Here is a 22020-nt window from a genome sequence, read left to right as displayed (position 1 = left end):
CTATTCAGAATATCTTGGAACTTCCCTTAAAAAAAAGGAATATGTGGGAACTACAATCAAGCTAGCATGGGACACATGGCACAGAAAAAAATGATTGGATGGGCAGTACTTCCTCTGACCGAAAATGTATTTATCAAAGTTTACATCCTTTTAAAATCTGTAATCAGTTTACACTTGTAGGCAGCATTTGATTGTTGTATATCAAAAAAAAAAAAACTCCCAGGTTCGACACAGATCCTAGAAAACGTGGCAAGAAAATGCTGACAGCCATCAATTGCAGTAGTAGCTAGCAGGAGAAAAAACACTCAAGAATTTCAGAGGAGAGCAGGCGAGATGAACAGTGTCCATAAAGGCAGTGATATGTCACTGCTAAACATTCCAACAACAACAACAATAATACATACCAGTCGCGTACAACAGTTGGCCCAAATCATCCTGGGGGGTCTGCCAAGATACGGGGATATCATTGCCCCATCTTGATCCGGCAAAGCTACCATCAATCTACCACCTACCATCTCCCCAGGGGCATTCGTCCCGAGAGTCGAAGCAAAAGATATCAGAATTTACAGCATCCAAGGGGGCAGGCAACACGTCTCCGCTGGCCCGGTTAACGCCTATTCGCAGGCCGGTTTCGTGTCGAAGCTAGTCAGGCAGATCGCAAAGGCCTGGAACGCCGACAGTGGGTATCTATAATCCATTGTGAATATGTCTTTCCCGATCTTCCCGAACTGGAGGATCACCTTCTCCTGCTCTGCCGCGGGCACGCCGAGGGAAGGGTCGACCGAGGCGACGAGCTGGAAGTTCTTGACCGATGCTACGGTGACACGCCCTCGGAAGTTGAGGCACCAGCACTGCAGCTGCTCGTGCCAGCGAGGAGCTTTATTCTTCAGAAGCAGAGGCGCTTCGCTGGTGGAGATCGGTCCGGATAAATCAGCGCTGAGGCTTGTTGACGAGAATTCCATGTTTGGTTCCTTTCCTTTGCTAGTTGATAAGGTGGACACTTGTTCGTCAAGTGAGTGGACCATGCCAGTAGGGGTCGGGGCCTTGCCGCCTTCCTGAATGCACGCGGCTGGTATTGAGTGCATGGTGCACTGCATTCTCCTTGGTCCTCGATTGCGCAGGACAGTGAGCTCATATGAGACGGTAGCAACATTGTAATTACCTAGTGGCAGTCTTGGTGATACTTGCTTCGAGTGCCTTTTGCTTGGCTTGTTGTTAGGCAACACCGCAGCATCACAAGGAGGTTGGCTATCAAATATTGTGAACTTTGTGCCAAGGAAGTTTGGTCTGATTCAGGAGAATATAGTGTGATTAAAATGGCAAAGTAAAGTAATCATATTACGTAGCCAACAAAATAATAAGCTTACTTCAGTTTGCCAACATAGGTGCTGCTCGAATGAGAAAAATCATCAGAGATGAGCGATATCACAAAAGAAGTTCTGGCTGCACGTCTGATCTTGCGGGCCGCAAGCAAAAGCTTGTCATTTTCCCCATGCAGAGCTGCATTGCGTACACAACACTAGTCAGTGACATTGTTGGGCATATTTGAACTTTGGTAGATTTGTGTGTCTGTCTAAATCTCTGTAAATGAACTAATCTTAAATAGGACGTGGTGCAGGTTATCTTTCTGGATGCACCCTGCTCCACTGCCTACCAAGCTTGATGTGGACTGACCTTAAAAAAGGTTTGCTGTGGACTGCACACGATATCTAGCTTATTATGGTAAAAATTAATGCACCATATCAACAGTTGAGTTCAGCTTCTGCTCCTGCTGCACTTACTAAGAATGAGTAGCCCAGGACCTAAAAAAGGTTTGCTGTGGACTGCACACGATGCCTAGCTTATTCTGGTAAAAGTTATTGCACCGCATCAACGGTTGAGTTCAGCTTCTGCTCCTGCTACACTTGCTAAGAATGAGTAGCCCAGGTCCAATTTGATGCAGCAAGGAAGGAGTTTTACTATGGTATACCCTCACTTAACTGATTACAGTGTTCGAAATAATGTTAACCAGTTACAGTTAGCTCCCTTCTCAATTTGGAATTCAGGACTAGCAATCAATAAAGGTCTTGCAGTAGTGGGGAAGCCCTTAGATTGTTTGTTGTTTATTTTTCCGATTCTTCTTCTTAAAGGAATGTAGTACAAACTCAAACAGAGAGGCATGATACACAAACAGCCCATGAGTGCACAGGAATATGAATGCTCTCATGTAGAGGGAACATTTTATGATACAAACTGAACTATTTATCTTCGATGCCATCCCATTAGGCATTAGCGGATACAGATTCCACTAAATAGAATAAATTTGTGCACCAACTCGCCTTGCATAGGTCAGTCAAACTAACTCACAAGGAAAAGTATGACTGAAGCAATACATTATACTACATCTTGATGCTATGGTAACAGAACAAAGAAGGAATTCCAAACCATGTGTTCAAGCAACCAGACAAGATTGACTTACATGGGCTGAGCCCCAAGTAGAGGAGATAGGTGGACGTCGCCCTGTCCCTCCTCACAAAACACTGCACCGGAGAATCACGAGGCCCCGGCTGCGACAAATCACCAAGTCAAGCATCCAAACTCACACCATGATGAGCAAACAGATCATGGGGAGACGGGAGATACCTGCTTTAGAGAGATGGGGAAGGTGATCCTGCTGCACTCCTCGAGAGTCTTCACCACATCCTTGGTGACCTCGCGCCACGACCGGCAGACGGCGGCGCAGGCAACGACATGGCGCCGCGCCGGCCAGGCCACCTCGCTGGCCTCCACCCTCTGTATCACGTCGATCAGCAGCTCCGGCGGCAGGTTCGCCCACTGCCCCTGCTGCTGCGGCTCCTGGCCCTGCCGCTGCGGCTGCGGCTGTGGCTCCGGCCACAGGCTGGGCCAAGAATGCCGCGACCCCCCGCGGCCGTGGCCGGCGCGCCCGTCGGAGACGCCGCCGCGCCTGGACATGCTCCCGATGCCGTCCCTCATCTCCTTGAGCTCCCGCACGATGCTCTTCAAAGACATTGCAACTTATGGGCAGTTGCTGTCGCTCTCGCGGAAAGAGGCCCCCTTACTGCTCCATGGCAAGATCCGCCATTGCGGGCGAATCTACTCCAAAAATGGCAGGAGACAGCTCATAAAGTAGTCGCCGCCACTCCCGCATCTACCCCAACTAAACAAATGGACATTTTTCTGAGAAAGATCTGAAGCACGCGGCCCCGGAGAAACACAAAGAAACTGGAATTTTCTGGCGAATTGGTGAAGACGGCGAGGGCGAGGATCCGGCGCTTCCTCGCCCGGCGGTCCGGATCTGGGGAGGACGCAATGCAGCAACGAGGCACCGGAGAAACCGAGGATTCACGCTCGGGTGGCCTCGAGATCCAAAGCTTCCCCGCTTTCGCGGCTCAGAAAATCAAAAGAATCGGCTCAAGAACGGATCGGGGACCCTCCGTTTCCCTCATTTCCGCCTCCGTTGGATCCCCAGCTCCTCCTTCCTTCCCCCCAAGAGCTCCCCTCGCTCGCCTTCCTCTTCTAAGCTCTGGATTTCTCCACAGAGCTTCTCCCCTCTCTCCCTCCGCTCCCTCTCCCTCTTCTCTCTCTATCTCTCCGCTGCAGCTCCTGTGAGTCCTGTGTGTTTGGGCGTGGGTTTGTATTAGGGAGAGGATAATAAAAGGGGCCGCGGGGAAATAAAGAAATGAACGGAGACGGGGTTTTTTAAGAGGGTGGGGACAGCCTTTGTGGGGTGCTCTTTTTTCCTCTCTTTGAGTTTTCACCTTTCAAGGTGTGCAGGTACTCGCGGCTCCCCAAAACTCACAGCTGCCCAACGGGAATCCTATGCATCAACATGGAGTGTGCGCCGCCGTGGGACTCACGCTTTGGTCTTGAGGTTGGGCTGCTCTGGTGAGGGAGGTGGTTGCTGAGCAAGTTACATGGTGAAAGCCCCTAAAAGGCACTTTGTGTTGGGAAGACTTTCCCTCTGGGATGCAATGAACGGTTGATGGAATGTAAAGGTGTCATGGGGTTTAGGGGGATCAGAGCTCCAATCTGTCAAATTGTCAAAATGATAGTGTCAAGGTTTTTTAGGGGTTCATAGCTTCAACCCATGAAAATATCAACATATCACCCCGACATCTATGGATACACTCCCTCTGTATTTGAAAGAAGGGCGCGAAATCCTCGGCATTAAGATCAAGGGGCAATGAAAAGAGTTCAAACCTGCCTTTTTTACCTTAAAATGCAATTAATCTCTCCTAAACTCCAGCAACGTGGGCTCCTTGCTTCCACCAAAACTACTCTTCTCGGTCACATGTCGGCATGCAATTCAATAGCCAAGATCCGCTTGTTTTCTGATTGGTGGGCGAGAAAAATGAAAAGATTGCATTGATTTCGCTCAATTCTTACTCTCTGGTTTTTTCATGCGGTTATTGTGCTCTGATTTTGTAGTGTCATGAACAGATTATGGTGTACTTTGGGCACATCACGACTTTCTTTGCTCATGGTGGCGTTCTTTCGTGGAAAGGGAGAAGAAATATACGCGTCATTATATCGTACATACTGGGGTGTAGTATGACATTAGCATTGATTTGTACCGATCAAAGATAAAAAAGAGATGTTACACATATGTGTGTGTGTCCACGCGGTTTTGGTTGTAGGGTAAATTTGGTTTAAACACAAGGTTACTCTACCAAACATTTGGCTAGCCCAATTTTAGTTGAGATTTTCCTTGAACATGAGTTGAACAACATTGACTAAAAAATAAACTAGAACCGCTAAAGGAGCATTGGTATGCCAAAAACTTGCCACCCACAGAAACAATGAATATTTTTTTGGTTGTTGTAAAAAAAGTGGTGAGTACACTTCGGCCATAATCCAAAACATACCCTTAAATCGCTATGCACTGCGGTAATTTTGGTTAAGGTTTTTGCTTGCACATTAGTTAAACAACATTGGCTAAAAAAATAAAGGGAAAAGTCGGTCCATGCCACTGCCGAAGTTGCAAATTCGAGTTTTGTCACTCAAAAATTGTGTGTTTCGGTTTGTGCCACTAACGCTTGTGAAGAAATTGGGTCCATCACACTCCTCGTCGTCTCCGACGGTTGTCGTTAGTTTGTTGTCAACTTTCGTTGTTTCCTCACATTTAAGACTAACCGCTTCACCACATAAACTGAGGCAAGGATGAGACTACACTGATCCTTCCGGCCGATGTGGGCCCCACAGTTGATGTCGTATTTCAATTTTGCCACGCATTTGTGCCAATGTAGGGGCATGTCGTTCAGGTCATAACTTCTTTTTTGCAACTGCGATGCGAGCCACCTATGGGCCTATCTGCAACCCTCGATGGTGGTGATACCGCCTATCTTCAACGCTCGATGGTGGTGATACTCCCTAAGTGCATGGAGTGTTGTAACATTTTTCAAAGTGAAGGCAGTAAGTATGGAGTGTCAAACCCAAAGTGACCAAAGATAGGATTCGTATCATCTTGGGTGCTACTTGTCAGACAGAACCCTACGTATAGCAAACGGTGTGATGTAGAGTGGAACCTTAGATGGCCAATCTTCTCACACTTGGAAGGGGAGAACAAGAAAGAACAAAAAAGGAAATCAGTCAAACATGTCCATGTCACACATCCACTAGAATAGCACATATGAGATCTAGAGTATACAAGAACAAGTCAAGGGAAAAGCACTAGGTAGAGCTCTTCTAAAATCTCAAGGATATGAGGTCTTGGAGGCGGATAGATCTTCCCTAGAGTAGAGGTCTTGCATCCATGGGTGGATCTTCCCTTGAAGGGGTCTTGAATCCACCAAGGGATCTTCTCCAATGGGGTGGCAGATGAACAAAGCTCTCTAGATCTCAGTTCAATATACTTTGCTAACCCCTAATACGAAGGTAGGAGACGGCTATATATAGTCCGAGGGTAAGAAAGGAAGTGTCGCACGTTCGGTGGTCACCGAATGTCCGGTGGCTCCTGGTGGACCGGATGTTCGGTAGTGATCAGCAGTACGATTGCATGGAAAACAAAAAAAAATCTACGCACACACAAAATCTATCCATAAAGATGCATAGCCACGAGAGGGGGATAACGTCTTCATACCCTTGAAGATTGCTAAGCGGAAGCGTTTATCAACGCGGTTGATGTAGTCGTACACCTTCATGGTTCATCTCGATCAAGTACCGAACGTACGGCACCTCCGTGTTCAGCACACGTTCAGCTAATGACGTCCTCTTCTTCCTAATCCAGCAAGAGGGGCGAAGTAGTAAATGAGTTACAGCAGCACGACGACGTGGTGGCGGTGGTGGTGAAGGACAATCTCCATAGGGCTTCGCCAAGCACAACGGAAACTAGATGGAGCATAAACTAGAGGGGACGGGGTTGCCGGCACACGGCTTGGTGAATCTTGATGTGTTCTGAGTGCTAGCCCTGCCCCTCTGTTTATATGTTGAGCCCAAGGGTCGTTTCTTGGAGAAAGAGCCTCCTCAAAGTCGGTTTAGCCTGCAAGGCAAGACTCCTTCTCGGACTCCAAGACCTAGACGCTAGGGTCCTTGGCGTCTAGTCCTTGGCGTCTGGCCCCTTGGCCTCCACAAAACTACCTTTTGCACCTTCCTAAAGCCATGTGGGCTTTACCCCTTGGCCTAAATAAAGTGTTCTCGTAACCAAACATTTCAAGAAACATCTGAAACCCCTTCTGGAGACCAAATACTATTATCCCATATATCAATTTTTACCTCCGGACTATTCCGGAGCTCCTTGTCATGTCCGTGATCTCATCTAGGACTCCGAACAACATCCGGTCACCAACATACATAACTCATATAATAATATATCGTCAACGAATGTTAAGCGTGCGGGCCCTATGGGTTCGAGAATGATGTAGACATGACCGAGACACTTCTCCCGTGATAGCCAATAGCGGGACCTGGATGCCCATATTGGTTCTTGTAAGTGCATTTAGTGCCATCCCTAGTTGGTTTTGGAGTATTAACGAGAGACGTGGTTGAGGGACTAATGTGTTTGTGAGATTTGCAGGAAAACACAGGTAGAAGTCCCTCATTGATTCGTTTTACCTACTAGAGATGACCCCTAAAATGTATGAAGACATTGAAGATAATGGTGGTTTGCAAAGACATACACGTCGAAGATAATGATGTGTGAAGACATTCGCTTGAAGACAATGGAGTGCGAAGACGTAGTTCCTTTTATAGTTTCATTTTCTTCCTTCTTGAGTCATAGGAACCACCGAACTGTCAAGCGGGGTCCAGGTGAACAAAGTCAAAGAAACTGACGTGATGCTCAACCCAAATCCTATGTCTTCGAGTAAAGACATGAGAGAAAATCTTATCCAGAGTTGGATGACTTAGCTTGGCTTGTAGCCCAAGTCAAGCTGTCACGTGTGTTTGAAATCTGACCATTGGACACGTGTCGGTTCCTTAGTGACCCAGGGTCATTTCAGACATATCATGTCGGGTTGCCTCCTGGCTATAAATAGCTCACCTCCTCCACCATAAATTGGTGGCTGCTCAGAGTTAGTGCACGAAATTTGTCGTTTGAGAGCAACCCACCTCCGAAGCCTTTGAGAGAGAATCCTTGCGAGGACAAAGCCGAAAACACCCAGAGCCCAAAAGAGTGTTTGGCATCAATGAAGTCTTTCTGTCTGCGTCGTCTGAAGACTTATTACACTTGAAGACCGTGTATCTTCCAGTCGGTTAGGCGTCGCATTTTGAGGATCCAAGAGTCATTATGGATCACCGGTGAACAAAGTCTTGTGAAGGTTTGGAAGTCTACCTTGAAGACTTACCAGAGTGATTTGGAGAGGACTAAGTGTCCTCAACTCAAGGGTAATAAGGTGAAGACGTGGTCTTCTTAGTTCAATCTTAGCCTCCCTAACTAGACATATAGTTGTCACAACAACTGGAACTTGTCTACCAAATCCTTGTCTTCGCCAAGCAACTAGTTCTATCACTTCACCCTTTACTTATTGTTTAGCTTCGTGAAGTCATTGATTATTTGTCCTGTTAGACTTCATAGTGTGAAGACATTCTCTCTGATTGCATATTTGGCTTCACACTATCTTTCTATTTCGGTCCATTCTACCTAGCTGTTATTTGTCTTCGTGTTTACTATGTACTATTTCCTAGACTATGGCTTGGCTAGTGTAGTTTATCTTCCGCTGCATACTGTATAGGTTGTATTTGGTTGCCTGTCTTGAAGACTTTCATAAAAATCGCCTATTCAGCCCCTCTAGTCGATAACTAGCACTTTCAGTTCCTACATATTCTACGAAGATCTTTATTGGTCGAACCTTTATGACAACATACGTAGTTCCTTTTGTCCTTCGATATGTTACTTGCGCGAGATTCAATCGTTAGTATCTTCATGCCTAGTTCAATCTCGTTACTGGCAAGTCTCTTTACTCGTTTCATAATACATCATCCTGTAACTAACTCCTTAGTCACTATGCTTGCAAGCTTCTTGTTATGCTATATTACCGAGAGGGCCCAGAGATACCTCTCTGTCACATGGAGTGACAAATCCTAGTCTTGATCCATGCCAACCCAACAAACACCTTTGGAGATACCTGTAGAGCATATTTATGATCACCCTGTTACATTGTGGCATTTGATGGCACACAAGGCATTCCTCTAGAGTTCGGGAGTTGCATGATCTCATGGTCTAAGAAACATGTATTTAACATTAAGAAAGCAGTAGCAATAAACTGAACAATCGTATGCTATGCTAACGATTGGGTCTTGTCCATCACATCATTCTTCTAATGATGTGATCCCGTTATCAAATGACAACTCATGTCTATGGTTAGGAAACCTTAACCATCTCTGATCAATGAGCTAGTCTAGTAGAGGCTCAATAGGGACACGGTATTTGTTAATGTATCCACACATGTATTTAAGTTTCTAGTCAATACAATTCTAGCATGAATAATAAACCTTTATCATGAATAAGGAAATATAATAATAACAACTTTATTGTTGCCTCTAGGGCATATTTCCAACAGTCTCCCACTTGCACTAGAGTCAATAATTTAGATTACATAGTAATGAATCTAACTCCAATGGAGTCTTCGTGCTGATCATGTTTTGCTCACGGAAGAGGTTTAGTCAACAAGTCTGCTACATTCAGATCCGTATGTACTTTACAATTTTCTATGTCTCCATCCTCAACATATTCGCGAATGGAGTTGAAGCGTCGATTGATGTGTTTGGTTCTCTTGTGAAACCTGGATTCCTTTGCTAAGGCAATTTCTCTCATTGGACCCAATGCACTGGGTATTACACCCAGATCGGATATGAACTCCTTCATCCAGACTCCTCCATGCGCTGCTTCCGAAGCAGCTGTGTACTCATCTTCATATGTAGATCCCACCACGATGCTCTGCTTGGAACTGCACCAACTGACAACTCCACCATTTAATATAAATACATATCTGGAACTGCACCAGATGGAGCGTCTCCGGGAAGGCCCCTGTCAGAAAACAAAGCAAGTCAGAAAAAAGACATCAAGGACAAGAAGCCGGATCCCAACCCGGCGGAAACTTAAGGAAAGCACTTACTGGAGAAGAATTCTTCCAGGTGCTGCACTTCGAGCAACGTACCGCACCGTCCCCGATCAATGGTGCGGCCGCGCTCCTGGAGCGCCTTCTCCAAGTCGGCCGCCTCCAACTTGGGCGTCCTTGTCCTCAGCCGCCTTCTCGAACGCTTCACGACGGCGGGCCTCCTCCGCCGCGGTCACCTACCCCTTCAAGCGCTCCACCTTGGCCTGAAGCTGGCCCTTGGCGTCGGCCAACCTGTCACGTTGCTGGTCCACCTCGGACAGGGCCCACTATGCCTCCACCGCCTTTGGCGGCCTCCGCCTTAAGGTGCTCCACCTCGGCCTCGAGGCGGCTCTTGTCGCCCCGCCTTAAGGTGCTCCACCTTGGCCTTGAGGCGGCTCTTGTCGCCCGCCAGCTACTGAGCCGACTGGCTTCGTCGAGCGACCGCCGAGCCGCCGCCACCTCCGCCTTCGCCTGCGCCACCTCGGCTCCGAGACGACTAGCATCGGCGACAAGCCGGTCGTAGTGATGGCCGGCCCGAAGCAGCCGGGTCTGCCGAGACAACACCTTAGCTAAAAAAAGAAGAGCAAGATTTAAGATTCGACCCAACTATTACACAGTTGGCCCGAATCTCGAGGGCTACACCCAATGGGTGCGCTAGCGCGCCCCCACTAGAAAAGAGCACAAAGATACCTGTGGCGACACAGAGCTCCTCCTCCTTGGCGGCGAGCTGCTCCTTGAGCTCCCGGTACTTGCCCAGGAGGCGATTGAAGGCGCTGACCCGGTAGGCGTCCAGTTGCTGTAAAGCGAGGCGATCAATACAAAGACAGCATTCCAGAGATTCGACCCAACTGCTACGTAGTTGGCCGAAACCTCAGGGGCTACACCAATTGGGTGCGCTAGCGCGCCCCCACAAAGAAGAAGCTGCAAAGGAAGATATATCAGAAGGCGGAAAGGGAGCTTACCAGCACGGCGCACTCCAGCTCCCGCGTCCGCTCCACCTCGCCCTGGGCGAAGACCTCGATCCGGTCTGTCCGCCCGCGCAGACGGCGGCTGACAGCGTCCATCGCCGCCTCCTCCTGGGTCTGAGGCCCGAAGACCACGGCGGCCCCACCCCATGCCGGCAGCGACACGGCGGGCTGATGTCCCCCTGGCCTGAGCACCAGGGCATGCTCTCCTCCGGCCGCTCCCCTCGCGGTCGGCTCCTCCTCCGACGCCCTCTCCGGTGCCGCCACCAACCCGGCTACCGGGATGGCCTGCGACGCCACCATCGGCTCGACAGTCGGGATGGCCTGCGGCGCCACCTCCTGCAAATCCTCCTCCGACGCCCGAGGCATCCCCTGTGGCGCCACCCACGGCGCCTCCTCCAAGACAGCGTCGCCACCACCTCCGTCGACCCCCGCCCGCTCGACAGTGTCGACCCGTAGTGGGGTGTCGTCCTCAACCTCCATGACCTCCCGGTCGAGCTCCACCACCTCAGCCCGGCCTCCTTGGCCGCGCTCCCTCACCGACGATGGCTCAAAGACCATCGCCGCCACCATCGTGCCCTTCGGCATCTCCCGCCATGCCGGCTCCTCGCCGGCTCGCGCCCATGTCGCCGCAGCATCGGTCCAAGCCCGGACCGATGCCGCCTCCAGCTCCGCCTTGGCCCTGTTCCGGTCCCGCCAGGCCAAGCCTTCGGAGCCGGTCGGGTCCAGGCTGAGATCCGGATCTACCGGCTCCTCCTCCTCGTCCCGGTCGACAATACCGAACCGGCTCCTGCAGAACGCGGCGTCCTCAGCGGCCGCAACATCGGCCGCCACCCTCGCCAGAGCGATCGGCGACCTGAAATCCAAGGCAAAATGAATAACGAGCAGGGCCGACTCGGCCACTCGGATGCAAGCAAAAGAAAAACTCACCCCGACAGAACCACGACGGCGGGCCTCGCCGGCCTCTCCTGTGCGGCGCCACGCCTCCTCTTGGCGGTCGAGCCCGCCGCGCGCTTCACGACCGGAGGCCGCTACGCGACGCCATCCTTCTCGTGCGGCCGGCTTGGCGCCGGCCCTTCCCGCGACGACCCTGCTCCGCCCGCATCGCCGTCTCCTCTGCCCAATGCCACTGCATCGACGGTTCGCATCAGCGTCGCCCGCACCACGTCACACCCAGCGACTCTGGGAACATAAAGAAGAAAGCAAAAAAGCAAGACTTACCCACACAACACCCTGCTCCAACATCGGCGGCCTCCTCCTCCCCTCCGCCGTGGGCCACGGGCTCCTCCGACGCCGCCCGCACCACCTGCGACGATGCCCGGGCGTAAGGGTGCCGGATGGCATTCAGAAGCACCTCTCATGCTACGTCGATACGGATGAGAAGATGCACGGCAGCAAAATATGAAGACCAAAAACTCACCATGGGCACCGGATTCGAGTGGATGTACGGCGTCTTGCCGAACCGCCAGTCGTCCCTCAACGCGACCTTGGAGATATCGTTGACCCGGCACGCGATCTGGTCCGTCGCTAGGTGCGTGGCTGCCAGACGGTTGGGGTCCTAAAGGCCGGTCATCTTGCTGACGAGGCAGCTACGCCGCTGCAGCGGAAGAACCCGACGCGTAATGAAGGCGGCGATGAGATCGGTGCTGCTGAGCCCCTCCCATGCCTTCATCACCGAGACCCGCTTGCAGAGGTTGAGAATCTCCTGCGACGGGTGCTTGTGGTAATAACCCGAGTTCATCTTTGCCCGTGGCGGCGCGATGGCGATGGCTGGCAGGTTGATGTGGTCCGCGCCAAGGTTGTAGACGTAGAAGAAGGAGTTTTGCCATTTCTTGGCTGAATCCTCCAGCGGTATCTTGGGGCAATCGGCGCCCGACCGCTTTGAGATCACGGCGGCCCCACAGTCGGAGAACTCCCCGGTCGTCGGCCCTTGTTGCTTCAAGGAGAAGAAGCGTGCCCAGAGGTCGATTGAAGGTGCGACCCCCAGGTACCCCTCGCAGAGGGTCACAAAGCTCGAGAGCTGCATGATGGCGCCGGCACCGAGATGATGGGGCTGGAGCCCGAAGAATTCTAGGAAATCACGGAAGAAGGCGCTCGCAGGGAGGCCGAACCCGTGCTTGAAGTGTAGGAAGAAGACCACGCGCTCCATGCCTGGGGCAGCGGCCTCTGCTCGCCCTGCGGCAGGCGCACGACAACCTCCGTCTCTCCCGGCAGGCGCTGGGTGGTGCGGTGGTAGGCGATATCAGCAGCGGTGACGGTCGAGCCCATCCATGAGCCCGATGGTAGCGCCATCGATGGAGAAGAAAGAAAAGGAGAGGATGGACGACGATGGAGCTCTGCTCGAAGCAGCGGGCGTCGCAGAGCGGCGGTTTATAAGCCTCGGTTTGAACGTGGGGGAGTGGGATTGTTTGCACTCACCTTTCCCACTTCCCTGCAATAAGTGCGCATGTACGCACGCAATAACTGAGTGGGGAAGAGCAACCGACTTGCGGACACCACAATAAATACGTGTGTGTGGGCCAAGGGCACACAGCGGCGGGCCCCAGCACGTCACCCAGTCCCGTCACGTGCGTGGCCTGTCAGGCCCCTCCGACTTCCAGGCGCCATGTGGCGCCCGTGCGAAGCCCGAGGGATTGCCCCAAGATTGGATGGACTCTCCAGTTTCCCGCCGCTTCCGGGATGCCGCAATCCGGTTTCCAAAAACCGGCACATAATGGGTGTTGCCGGACCCGGCGGTCACAGGATTTGCCTCTCCAAGGGGGGAAACTGCGAAGGCCCTCCCATCCAAAGACGATGGACCTTCACAGCTTCGGAGACTACTGTCGGGGGGATGAATGATACGTCTCCAATGTATCTATAATTTTTGATTGCTCCATGCTACTTTATCTACTGTTTTAGGCAATATTGGGCTTTATTATCCACTTTTATATTATTTTTGGGACTAACCTATTAACCGGAGGCCCAGCCCAGATTTGCTGTTTTGTGCCTATTTCAGTGTTTCGAGGAAAAGGAATATCAGACGGAGCCAAAACGGAACGAAATCAACTGGAGAAGTTATTTTTGGAAGGAAAGCCACCCGATGGACTTGGAGTGCACGTTAGGAGATACAGGAGGTGCTCACGAGGGTGGGGGCGCGCCCCCCCTGGGCGCACCCCCTGCCTCGTGGGGCCCCCATAGCTCCACCGATGTACCCCCTGTACCCATATATACATACGTATCATAAAACTTCCAGAACAGAAGATAGATCGGGAGTTCGCCGCTGCAAGCCTCTGTAGCCACCAAAAACCTCTCAGGAGCCCTTCCCGGCACCCTGCCGTAGGGGGGATCCCATCACCGGAGGCCATCTTCATCATCCCGACGCTATCCATGACGAGGAGGGAGTAGTTCACCCTCGGGGCTGAGGGTATGTACCAGTAGCTATGTGTTTGATCTCTCTCTCTCTCTCGTGTTCTCTCTCATGTTCCTCTATGGCATGATCTTGATGTATCCCGAGCTTTGCTATTGTAGTTGGATCTTATGATGTTTCTCCCCCTCTACTCTCTTGTGATGAATTGAGTTTCCCCTTTGAAGTTATTTTATCGGATTGAGTCTTTTATGAGAACACTTGATGTATGTCTTGCGATCCACTTGATGTATGTTTTGGTGATCAACTTGCGCGTTTTGTGACATTGGGAACCTATGCATAGGGGTTGGCACACGTTCTTGACTCTCCGGTAGTAGCTTTGGGGCACTCTTTGAAGTACTTTTATGTTGGTTGGATGAATCTGAGATTGTGTGACGCATATCGTATAATCATGCCCACGGATACTTGAGGTGACAATGGAGTATCTAGGTGACATTAGGGTTTTTGTTGATTTGTGTCTTAAGGTGTTATTCTAGTATGAACTCTATGATGGATTGAGCGGAAAGAATAGCTTTATGTTATTTTACTACGAACTCTTGAATAGATAGAACAGAAAGGATAACTTTGAGGTGGTTTCGTACCCTACCATAATCTCTACGTTTGTTCTCCGCTATTAGTGGCTTTGGAGTGACTCTTTGTTGCATGTTGAGGGCTTGTTATATGATCTATCTATGTTATTATTGTTAAGAGAACTTGCACTAGTGAAAGTGTGAACCCTGGGCCTTGTTTCCTATCATTGCAATACCGTTTACGCTCACTTTTATCGCTCACTACCTTGCTGTTTTTATAATTTCAGATTACAAAAACCTATATCTACTATCTATTTTGCACTTGTATCTTCATCTCTTCGCCGAACTAGTGCACCTATACAATTTACCATTGTATTGGGTGTGTTGGGGACACAGGAGACTCTTTGTTATTTGGTTGCAGGGTTGTTTGAGAGAGACCATCTTCATCCTACGCCTCCTACGGATTGATAAACCTTAGGTCATCCACTTGAGCGAAATTTGCTACTGTCCTACAAACCTGTGCACTTGCAGGCCCAACAACGTCTACAAGAAGAAGGTTGTGTAGTAGACATCAATGAACCCCGGGCAGGCTACAGAACCCGGATCCTTTTCAAAAATAACGGGGCCAGCATCGCCGCTCAAGCTGGCCCGCGCTTGGCCAGGTCGCCCGACCCAGCCAAGCCCCTTGATACGTCTCCAACGTATCTATAATTTTTGATTGTTCCATGCTATTATATTACCTATTTTGGATGTTTAATGGGCTTTACTAAGCACTTTTATATTATTTTTGGGACTAACCTATTAACCGGAGTCCCAGTCCAAATTGCTGTTTTTTTGCCTATTTTAGTGTTTCGCAGAAAAGGAATATCAAATAGAGTCCAAACAGAATGAAACCTTCAGGAGAGTTATTTTTGGAACAAACGCAATCCAGGAGACTTGGAGTGGATGTCAATAAGCAGACAAGGAAGCCACAAGGCAGGAGGGCGCCCCCCCACCCTCGTGGGCCCCTCGTGGCTCCCCTGACCGACTTCCTTCGCCTATATATACTCTTATACCCTGAAAACATCCAGGAGCACCACGGAATCCTATTTCCACCGCCGCAACCTTCTGTACCCGTGAGATCCCATCTTGGGGCCTTTTCTGGCGCTCCGCCGGAGGGGGAATCAATCATGGAGGGATTCTACATCAACGCCATAGCCTCTCCGATGAAGTGTGGGTAGTTTACCACAGACCTTCGGGTCCAGAGTTATTAGCTAGATGGCTTCTTCTCTGTCTTTGATTATCAATACAAAGTTCTCCTCGATCTTCTTGGAGATCTATTCGATGTAATACTTTTTGCGGTGTGTTTGTCGAGATCCGATGAATTGTGGGTTTATGATCAAGATTATCTATGAACAATATTTGAGTCTTCTCTGAATTCTTTTATGTATGATTTGTTATCTTTGCAAGTCTCTTCGAATTAGCAGTTTGGTTTGGCCTACTAGATTGATCTTTCTTGCAATGGGAGAAGTGCTTAGCTTTGGGTTCAATCTTGCGGTGTCCTTTCCCAGTGACAGCAGGGGCAGCAAGGCACGTATTGTATTGTTGCCATCGAGGATAAAAAGATGGGGTTTATATCATATTGCTTGAGTTTATCCCTCTACATCATGTCATCTTGCCTAATGCGTTACTCTGTTCTTATGAACTTAATACTCTAGATGCATGCTAGATAGCAGTCAATGTGTGGAGTAATAGTAGTAGATGCAGAATCGTTTCGATCTACTTGTCGCGGACGTGATGCCTATATACATGATCATGCCTAGATATTCTCATAACTATGCACTTTTCTATCAATTGCTCAACAGTAATTTGTTCACCCACCGTAATACTTATGCTATCTTGAGAGAAGCCACTAGTGAAACCTATGGCCCCCGGGTCTATTTTCCATCATATAAGTTTCCGATCTACTTTATTTTGCAATCTTTACTTTCCAATCTATATCATAAAAATACCAAAAATATTTATTATCTCTTTCATATCTCACTTTTGCAAGTGGCTGTGAAGGGATTGACAACCCCTTATCGCGTTGGTTGCAAGGTTCTTATTTGTTTGTGTAGGTACGAGGGACTTGCGTGTAGCCTCCTACTGGATTGATACCTTGGTTCTCAAAAACTAAGGGAAATACTTACGCTACTTTGCTGCATCACCCTTTCCTCTTCAAGGGAAAAACCAACGCATGCTCAAGAGGTAGCAAGAAGGATTTATGGCGCCGTTACCGGGGAGTCTATGCTCAAGTCAAGACATACCAAGTACCCATCACAAACCCTTATCCCTCGCATTACATTATTTGTCATTTGCCTCTCATTTTCCTCTACCCCACTTCACCCTTGCCGTTTTATTCGCCCTCTCTTTCCCGTTCGCTTTTTTTCTCGCTTGCCTCTTGTGTGCTTGTGTGTTGGATTGTTTGTCACGATGGCTCAAGATAATACTAAATTGTGTGATTTTTCCAATACCAAAAACAATGATTTCCTTAGCACTCCGATTGCTCCTCTTACCGATGCTGGATCTTGTGAAATTAATGCTGCTTTGTTGAATCTTGTCATGAAAGATCAATTCGCTGGCCTTCCTAGTGAAGATGCTGCTACTCATCTAAACAACTTTGTTGATTTGTGTGATATGCAAAAGAATAAAGATGTGGATAATGATATTGTTAAATTGAAGCTATTTCAGTTTCACTTAGAGATCGTGCTAAAACTTGGTTTTCGTCTTTGCCTAAAAATAGTATTGATTCATGGAATAAGTGCAAAGATGCTTTTATCTCTAAGTATTTCCCTCCCACTAAGATCATCTCTCTTAGAAACAATATTATGAATTTTAAGCAACTTGATCATGAAAATGTTGCACAATCTTGGGAGAGGATGAAATTAATGATTCGCAATTGCCCTACACATGGATTAAACTTATGGATGATCATACAATTTTTTTATGCCGGATTGAATTTTGCTTCTATAAATCTTTTAGATTTGGCCGCGTGAGGCACTTTTATGGAAATCACTTTAGGATAAGCTACTAAACTCCTAGATAATATTATGGTTAATTATTCTCAATGGCATACCGAAAGATCTACTAGTAAAAAAGTTCATGCGATAGAAGAGATTAATGTTTTGAGTGGAAAGATGTATGAACTTATGAAATTGTTTGCTAATAATAGTGCTCCTGTTGATCCTAATGATATGCCTTTGTCTACTTTGATTGATAATAATAATGAATCTATGGATGTGAATTTTGTTGGTAGGAATAATTTTGGTAACAACGCGTATAGAGGAAACTTTAATCTTAGGTCGTTTCCTAGTAATTCGTCTAATAACTATGGTAATTCCTACAACAACTCTTATGGAAATTTTAATAAGACGCCCTATGATTTTGAGATTAGTGTTAAAGAGTTTATGATTTCTCAAAAGAATTTCAATGTTTTGTTTGAAGAAAAATTGCCTAAGATTGATGAGTTGGCCAGGAACGTGGATAGAATTTCTCTTGATGTTGACTCTTTGAAACTTAGATCTATTCCACCTAAACATGATATCAATGAGTCTCTCAAATCTATGAGAATTTCCATTGATGAGTGCAAGGAAAGAACCGCTAGAATGTGTGCTAAGAAAGATTGCTTTATAAAAGCATGTTCTTCTAGTTTTCATGACAATAGGGATGAAGATCTAAAAATGATTGATGTGTCTCATGTTAAATCTTTGTTTTGCAATATGAATCTTGATAATGATGGGACTGGAGATGAGTCAACTTTAGTTAAAAGGTGTCCCAATGATTCGGAGTTTCTAGATCTTGATGCGAAAATTGGTAAAAGTGGGATTGAAGAGGTCAAAACTTTACATAGCAATGAACCCACTATTTTGGATTTCAAGGAATTTAATTATGATAATTGTTCTTTAATAGATTGTATTTCCTTGTTGTAATCCGTGTTAAATTCTTCTCATGCTTACAGTCTAAAAAAAGCTTTTACCAAACATATCATTGGTGCCTTAATGCAATCTTATGAAGTAAAACTTGAATTAGAAGTTTCTATACCTAGAAAACTTTATGATGAGTGGGAACCTGCTATTAAAATTAAAATTAAAGATCATGAATTCTATGCTTTGTGTGATTTGGGTGCTAGTGTTTCCACGATTCCAAAAACTTTATGTGATGTGCTAGGTTTCCGTGAATTTGATGATTGCTCTTTAAACTTGCACCTTGCGGATTCCACCATTAAGAAACCTATTGGAAGAATTAATGATGTTCTTATTGTTGCAAATAGGAATTATGTGCCCATAGATTTTATTGTTCTTGATATAGATTGCAATCTTTCATGTCCTATTATTCTTGGTAGACCTTTCCTTAGAACAATTGGTGCAATTATTGATATGAAAGGAGGAAATATTAGATTAGAATTTCCATTAAGGAAAGGCATGGAACATTTTCCTAGGAAGAAAATCAAATTACCTGATGAATCTATTATGAGAGCCACCTATGAATTGAATACCAAAGATGGCAATACTTAGATCTATTCTCGCTTTTATGCCTAGCTAGGGGCGTTAAACGATAGCACTTGTTGGGAGGCAACCCAATTTATTTTTGTTCCTTACTTTCTGTTCCTGTTTAGTAATAAATAATTCATATAGACTCTGTTTAGATGTGGTTTTATGTTTTAATTAGTGTTTGTGCCAAGTAGAACCTATAGGATCATCTTGGGTGATAGTTAATTTAATCATGCTGAAAAACAGAAACTTTTGCACGCACGAGAATAATTTTAATAAATCACAGAAACGTGTTTTTCAGTTGATTCTTTTTTAATTAGATTAATAGATAAATTTTATAGGACTTCCTATTTTGGTAGAATTTTTAGGGTTCCAGAAGTATTCGAAAGTTATAGATTGCTACAGACTGTTCTGTTTTTGACAGATTCTGTTTTTCGTGTGTTGTTTGCTTATTTTGATGAATCTATGGCTAATATCGGGGGGTATGAACCATAGAGAAGTTGGAATACAGTAGGTTTAACATCAATATAAATAAATAATGAGTTCATTACAGTACCTTAAAGTGGTGGTTTGTTTTCTTGCACTAACGGAGCTCATGAGATTTTCTGTTGAGTTTTGTGTTGTGAAGTTTTCATGTTTTGGGTAAAGATTTGATGGATTATGAAATAAGGAGTGGAAAGAGCCTAAGCTTGGGGATGACCAAGGTACACCAAGGTAAAATTCAAGGACAACCGAAATCCTAAGTTTGGGGATGCCCCGGAAGGCATCCCCTCTTTCGTCTTCGTCTATCGGTAACTTTACTTGGGGCTATATTTTTATTCACCACATGATATGTGTTTTGCTTGGAGCGTCTTGTATGATTTGAGTCTTTACTTTTTAGTTTACCACAATCATCCTTGCTGTACACACCTTTTGGAGAGACACACATGAATTGGAATTTATTAGAATACTCTATGTGCTTCGCTTATATCTTTTGAGCTATATAATTTTGCTATAGTGCTTCACTTATATCTTTTTAGAGCACGGTGGTGGTTTTATTTTGTAGAAATTATTGATCTCTCATGCTTCACTTATATTAATTTGAGAGTCTTTTAGAACAGCATGGTATTTGCTTTGGTTATAAAATTAGTCCTAATATGATGGGCATCCAAGTTGGGTATAATAAAAACTATCATATCAAGTGCATTGAACACTATGATCAATTTGATACTTGATAATTGTTTTGAGATATAAAGGTGGTAATGTTAGAGTCATGCTAGTTGGGTAATTATGAAATTGAGAAATACTTGTGTTAAAGTTGGCAAGTCTTGTAGCATGCACGTATGGTGAACGTTGTGTGACAAATTTGTAGCATGGGGTGTTCTTTGATTGCCTAACTTATGAGTGGAGGTCGGGATTGCGTGATGGTTAACTCCTACCAACCCTTCCCCTAGGAGCATGCGTAGCAGTACTTTGCTTCAAGGGCTAATAAACTTTTGCAATAAGTATATGAGTTCTTTATGACTAATGTGAGTCCATGGATTATACGCACTCTTACCCTTCCACAATTTGCTAGCCTCTACGGTACCGTGCATTGCCCTTTCTCACCTTGAGAGCTAGTGCAAACTTCGCCGGTGCATCCAAACCCCGTTATAAGATACGCTCTATCACACATAAACCTCCTTATATCTTCCTCAAAACAGCCACCATACCTACCTATTATGGCATTTCCATAGCCATTCCGAGATATATTGCCATGCAACTTTCCACTGTTCTGTTTATTATGACACACTCCATCATTGTCATATTGCTTTTGCATGATCATGTAGTTGACATTGTATTTGTGGCAAATCCACCTTTATAATTCTTTCATACATGTCGCTCTTGATTCATTGCATATCCCGGTACATCGCGGGAGGCATTCACATAGAGTCATATTTTGTTCTAAGTATTGAGTTGTAATTCTTGAGTTGTAAATAAATAAAAGTGTGATGATTTCCATATTAGAGCATTGTCCCAAGTGAGGAAAGGATGATGGAGACTATGATTCCCCCATAAGTCGGGATGAGACTCCGGAATTTATGAAAAATAAAAGAGGCCAAAGAAGTCCAAATAAAAAAAGAGGCCAAAGAAGCCCACCAAAATAAAAAAAAATGAGAGAAAAAGAGAGAAGGGACAATGTTACTATCCCTTTTCCACACTTGTGCTTCAAAGTAGCACCATGATCTTCATGATAGAGAGTCTCCTATGTTGTCACTTTCATATACTAGTGGGAATTTTTCATTATAGAACTTGGCTTGTATATTCCAATGATGGGCTTCCTCAAATTGCCCTAGGTCTTCGTGAGCAAGCAAGTTGGATGCACACCCACTTAGTTTCTTTTGTTGAGCTTTCATACATTTATAGCTATAGTGCATCCGTTGCATGGCAATCCCTACTCCTCGCATTGACATCAATTGATGGGCATCTCCATAGCCCATTAATTAGCCGCGTCAATGTGAGACTTTCTCCTTTTTGTCTTCTCACACAATCCCTATCATTATAGTCTATTCCACCCATAGTGCTATATCCATGGCTTACGCTCATGTATTGTGTGAGGGTTGAAAAAGCTGAAGCGCGTTAAAAAGTATGAACCAATTGCTTGGCTGAAACCGGGGTTGTGCATGATGGGAGTATTTGTGTTATGAAAATGAAGCATGGCCTAACTATATGATTTTGTAGGGATAAACTTTCTTTGGCTATGTTATTTTGATAAGACATGATTACTTTGTTAGTATGCTTGAAGTATTACTATTTTTATGTTAATATTAAACTTTTATCTTGAATCTTTTGGATCTGAACATTCATGCCACAATAGAGAAAATTACATTGAGAATTATGCTAGGTAGCATTCCACATCAAAACTTCTGTTTTTATCATTTACCTACTCGAGGATGAGCAAGAATTAAGCTTGGGGATGCTTGATACATCTCCAACGTATCTATAATTTTTTATTGTTCCATGCTATTATATTACCTATTTTGGATGTTTAATGGGCTTTACTAAGCACTTTTCTATTATTTTTGGGACTAACCTACTAACCGGAGGCCCAGTCCAAATTGTTGTTTTTGCCTATTTTAGTGT

General features: G+C 46.2%; 1 protein-coding gene across 1 annotated transcript; it reads right to left on the bottom strand.

Moving 5' to 3' along the window:
* Positions 1-295: 295 nt before the first annotated feature.
* LOC123137924 (tubby-like F-box protein 5) lies at positions 296-3692 on the bottom strand. The gene is made up of 4 exons (XM_044557816.1): positions 2623-3692; positions 2459-2546; positions 1368-1500; positions 296-1287 (listed from the first exon to the last, which is right to left on the bottom strand). The coding sequence occupies exons 1-4, from the start codon at positions 3007-3009 to the stop codon at positions 615-617; spliced, it is 1281 nt and encodes a 426-aa protein (XP_044413751.1). The 5' UTR covers positions 3010-3692; the 3' UTR covers positions 296-614.
* Between the last annotated feature and the right edge of the window lie 18328 nt (positions 3693-22020).

This window comes from Triticum aestivum, chromosome 6B (genome assembly GCF_018294505.1).
Source record: "Triticum aestivum cultivar Chinese Spring chromosome 6B, IWGSC CS RefSeq v2.1, whole genome shotgun sequence".
NCBI classification, from domain to species: Eukaryota; Viridiplantae; Streptophyta; class Magnoliopsida; order Poales; family Poaceae; genus Triticum; species Triticum aestivum.
This window is presented reverse-complemented; position numbering and strand designations above follow the sequence as displayed.

Coding starts and splice junctions, on each gene's coding strand:
- LOC123137924 (XM_044557816.1), bottom strand. CDS start 3,009: ATGTCTTTGAAGAGCATCGTGCGGGAGCTCAAGGAGATGAGGGACGGC. Junction 2,547..2,622: donor TCCCCATCTCTCTAAAGCAG/GTATCTCCCGTC, acceptor GATTTGTCGCAG/CCGGGGCCTCGTGATTCTCC. Junction 1,288..1,367: donor ACCTATGTTGGCAAACTGAA/GTAAGCTTATTA, acceptor CTCCTGAATCAG/ACCAAACTTCCTTGGCACAA.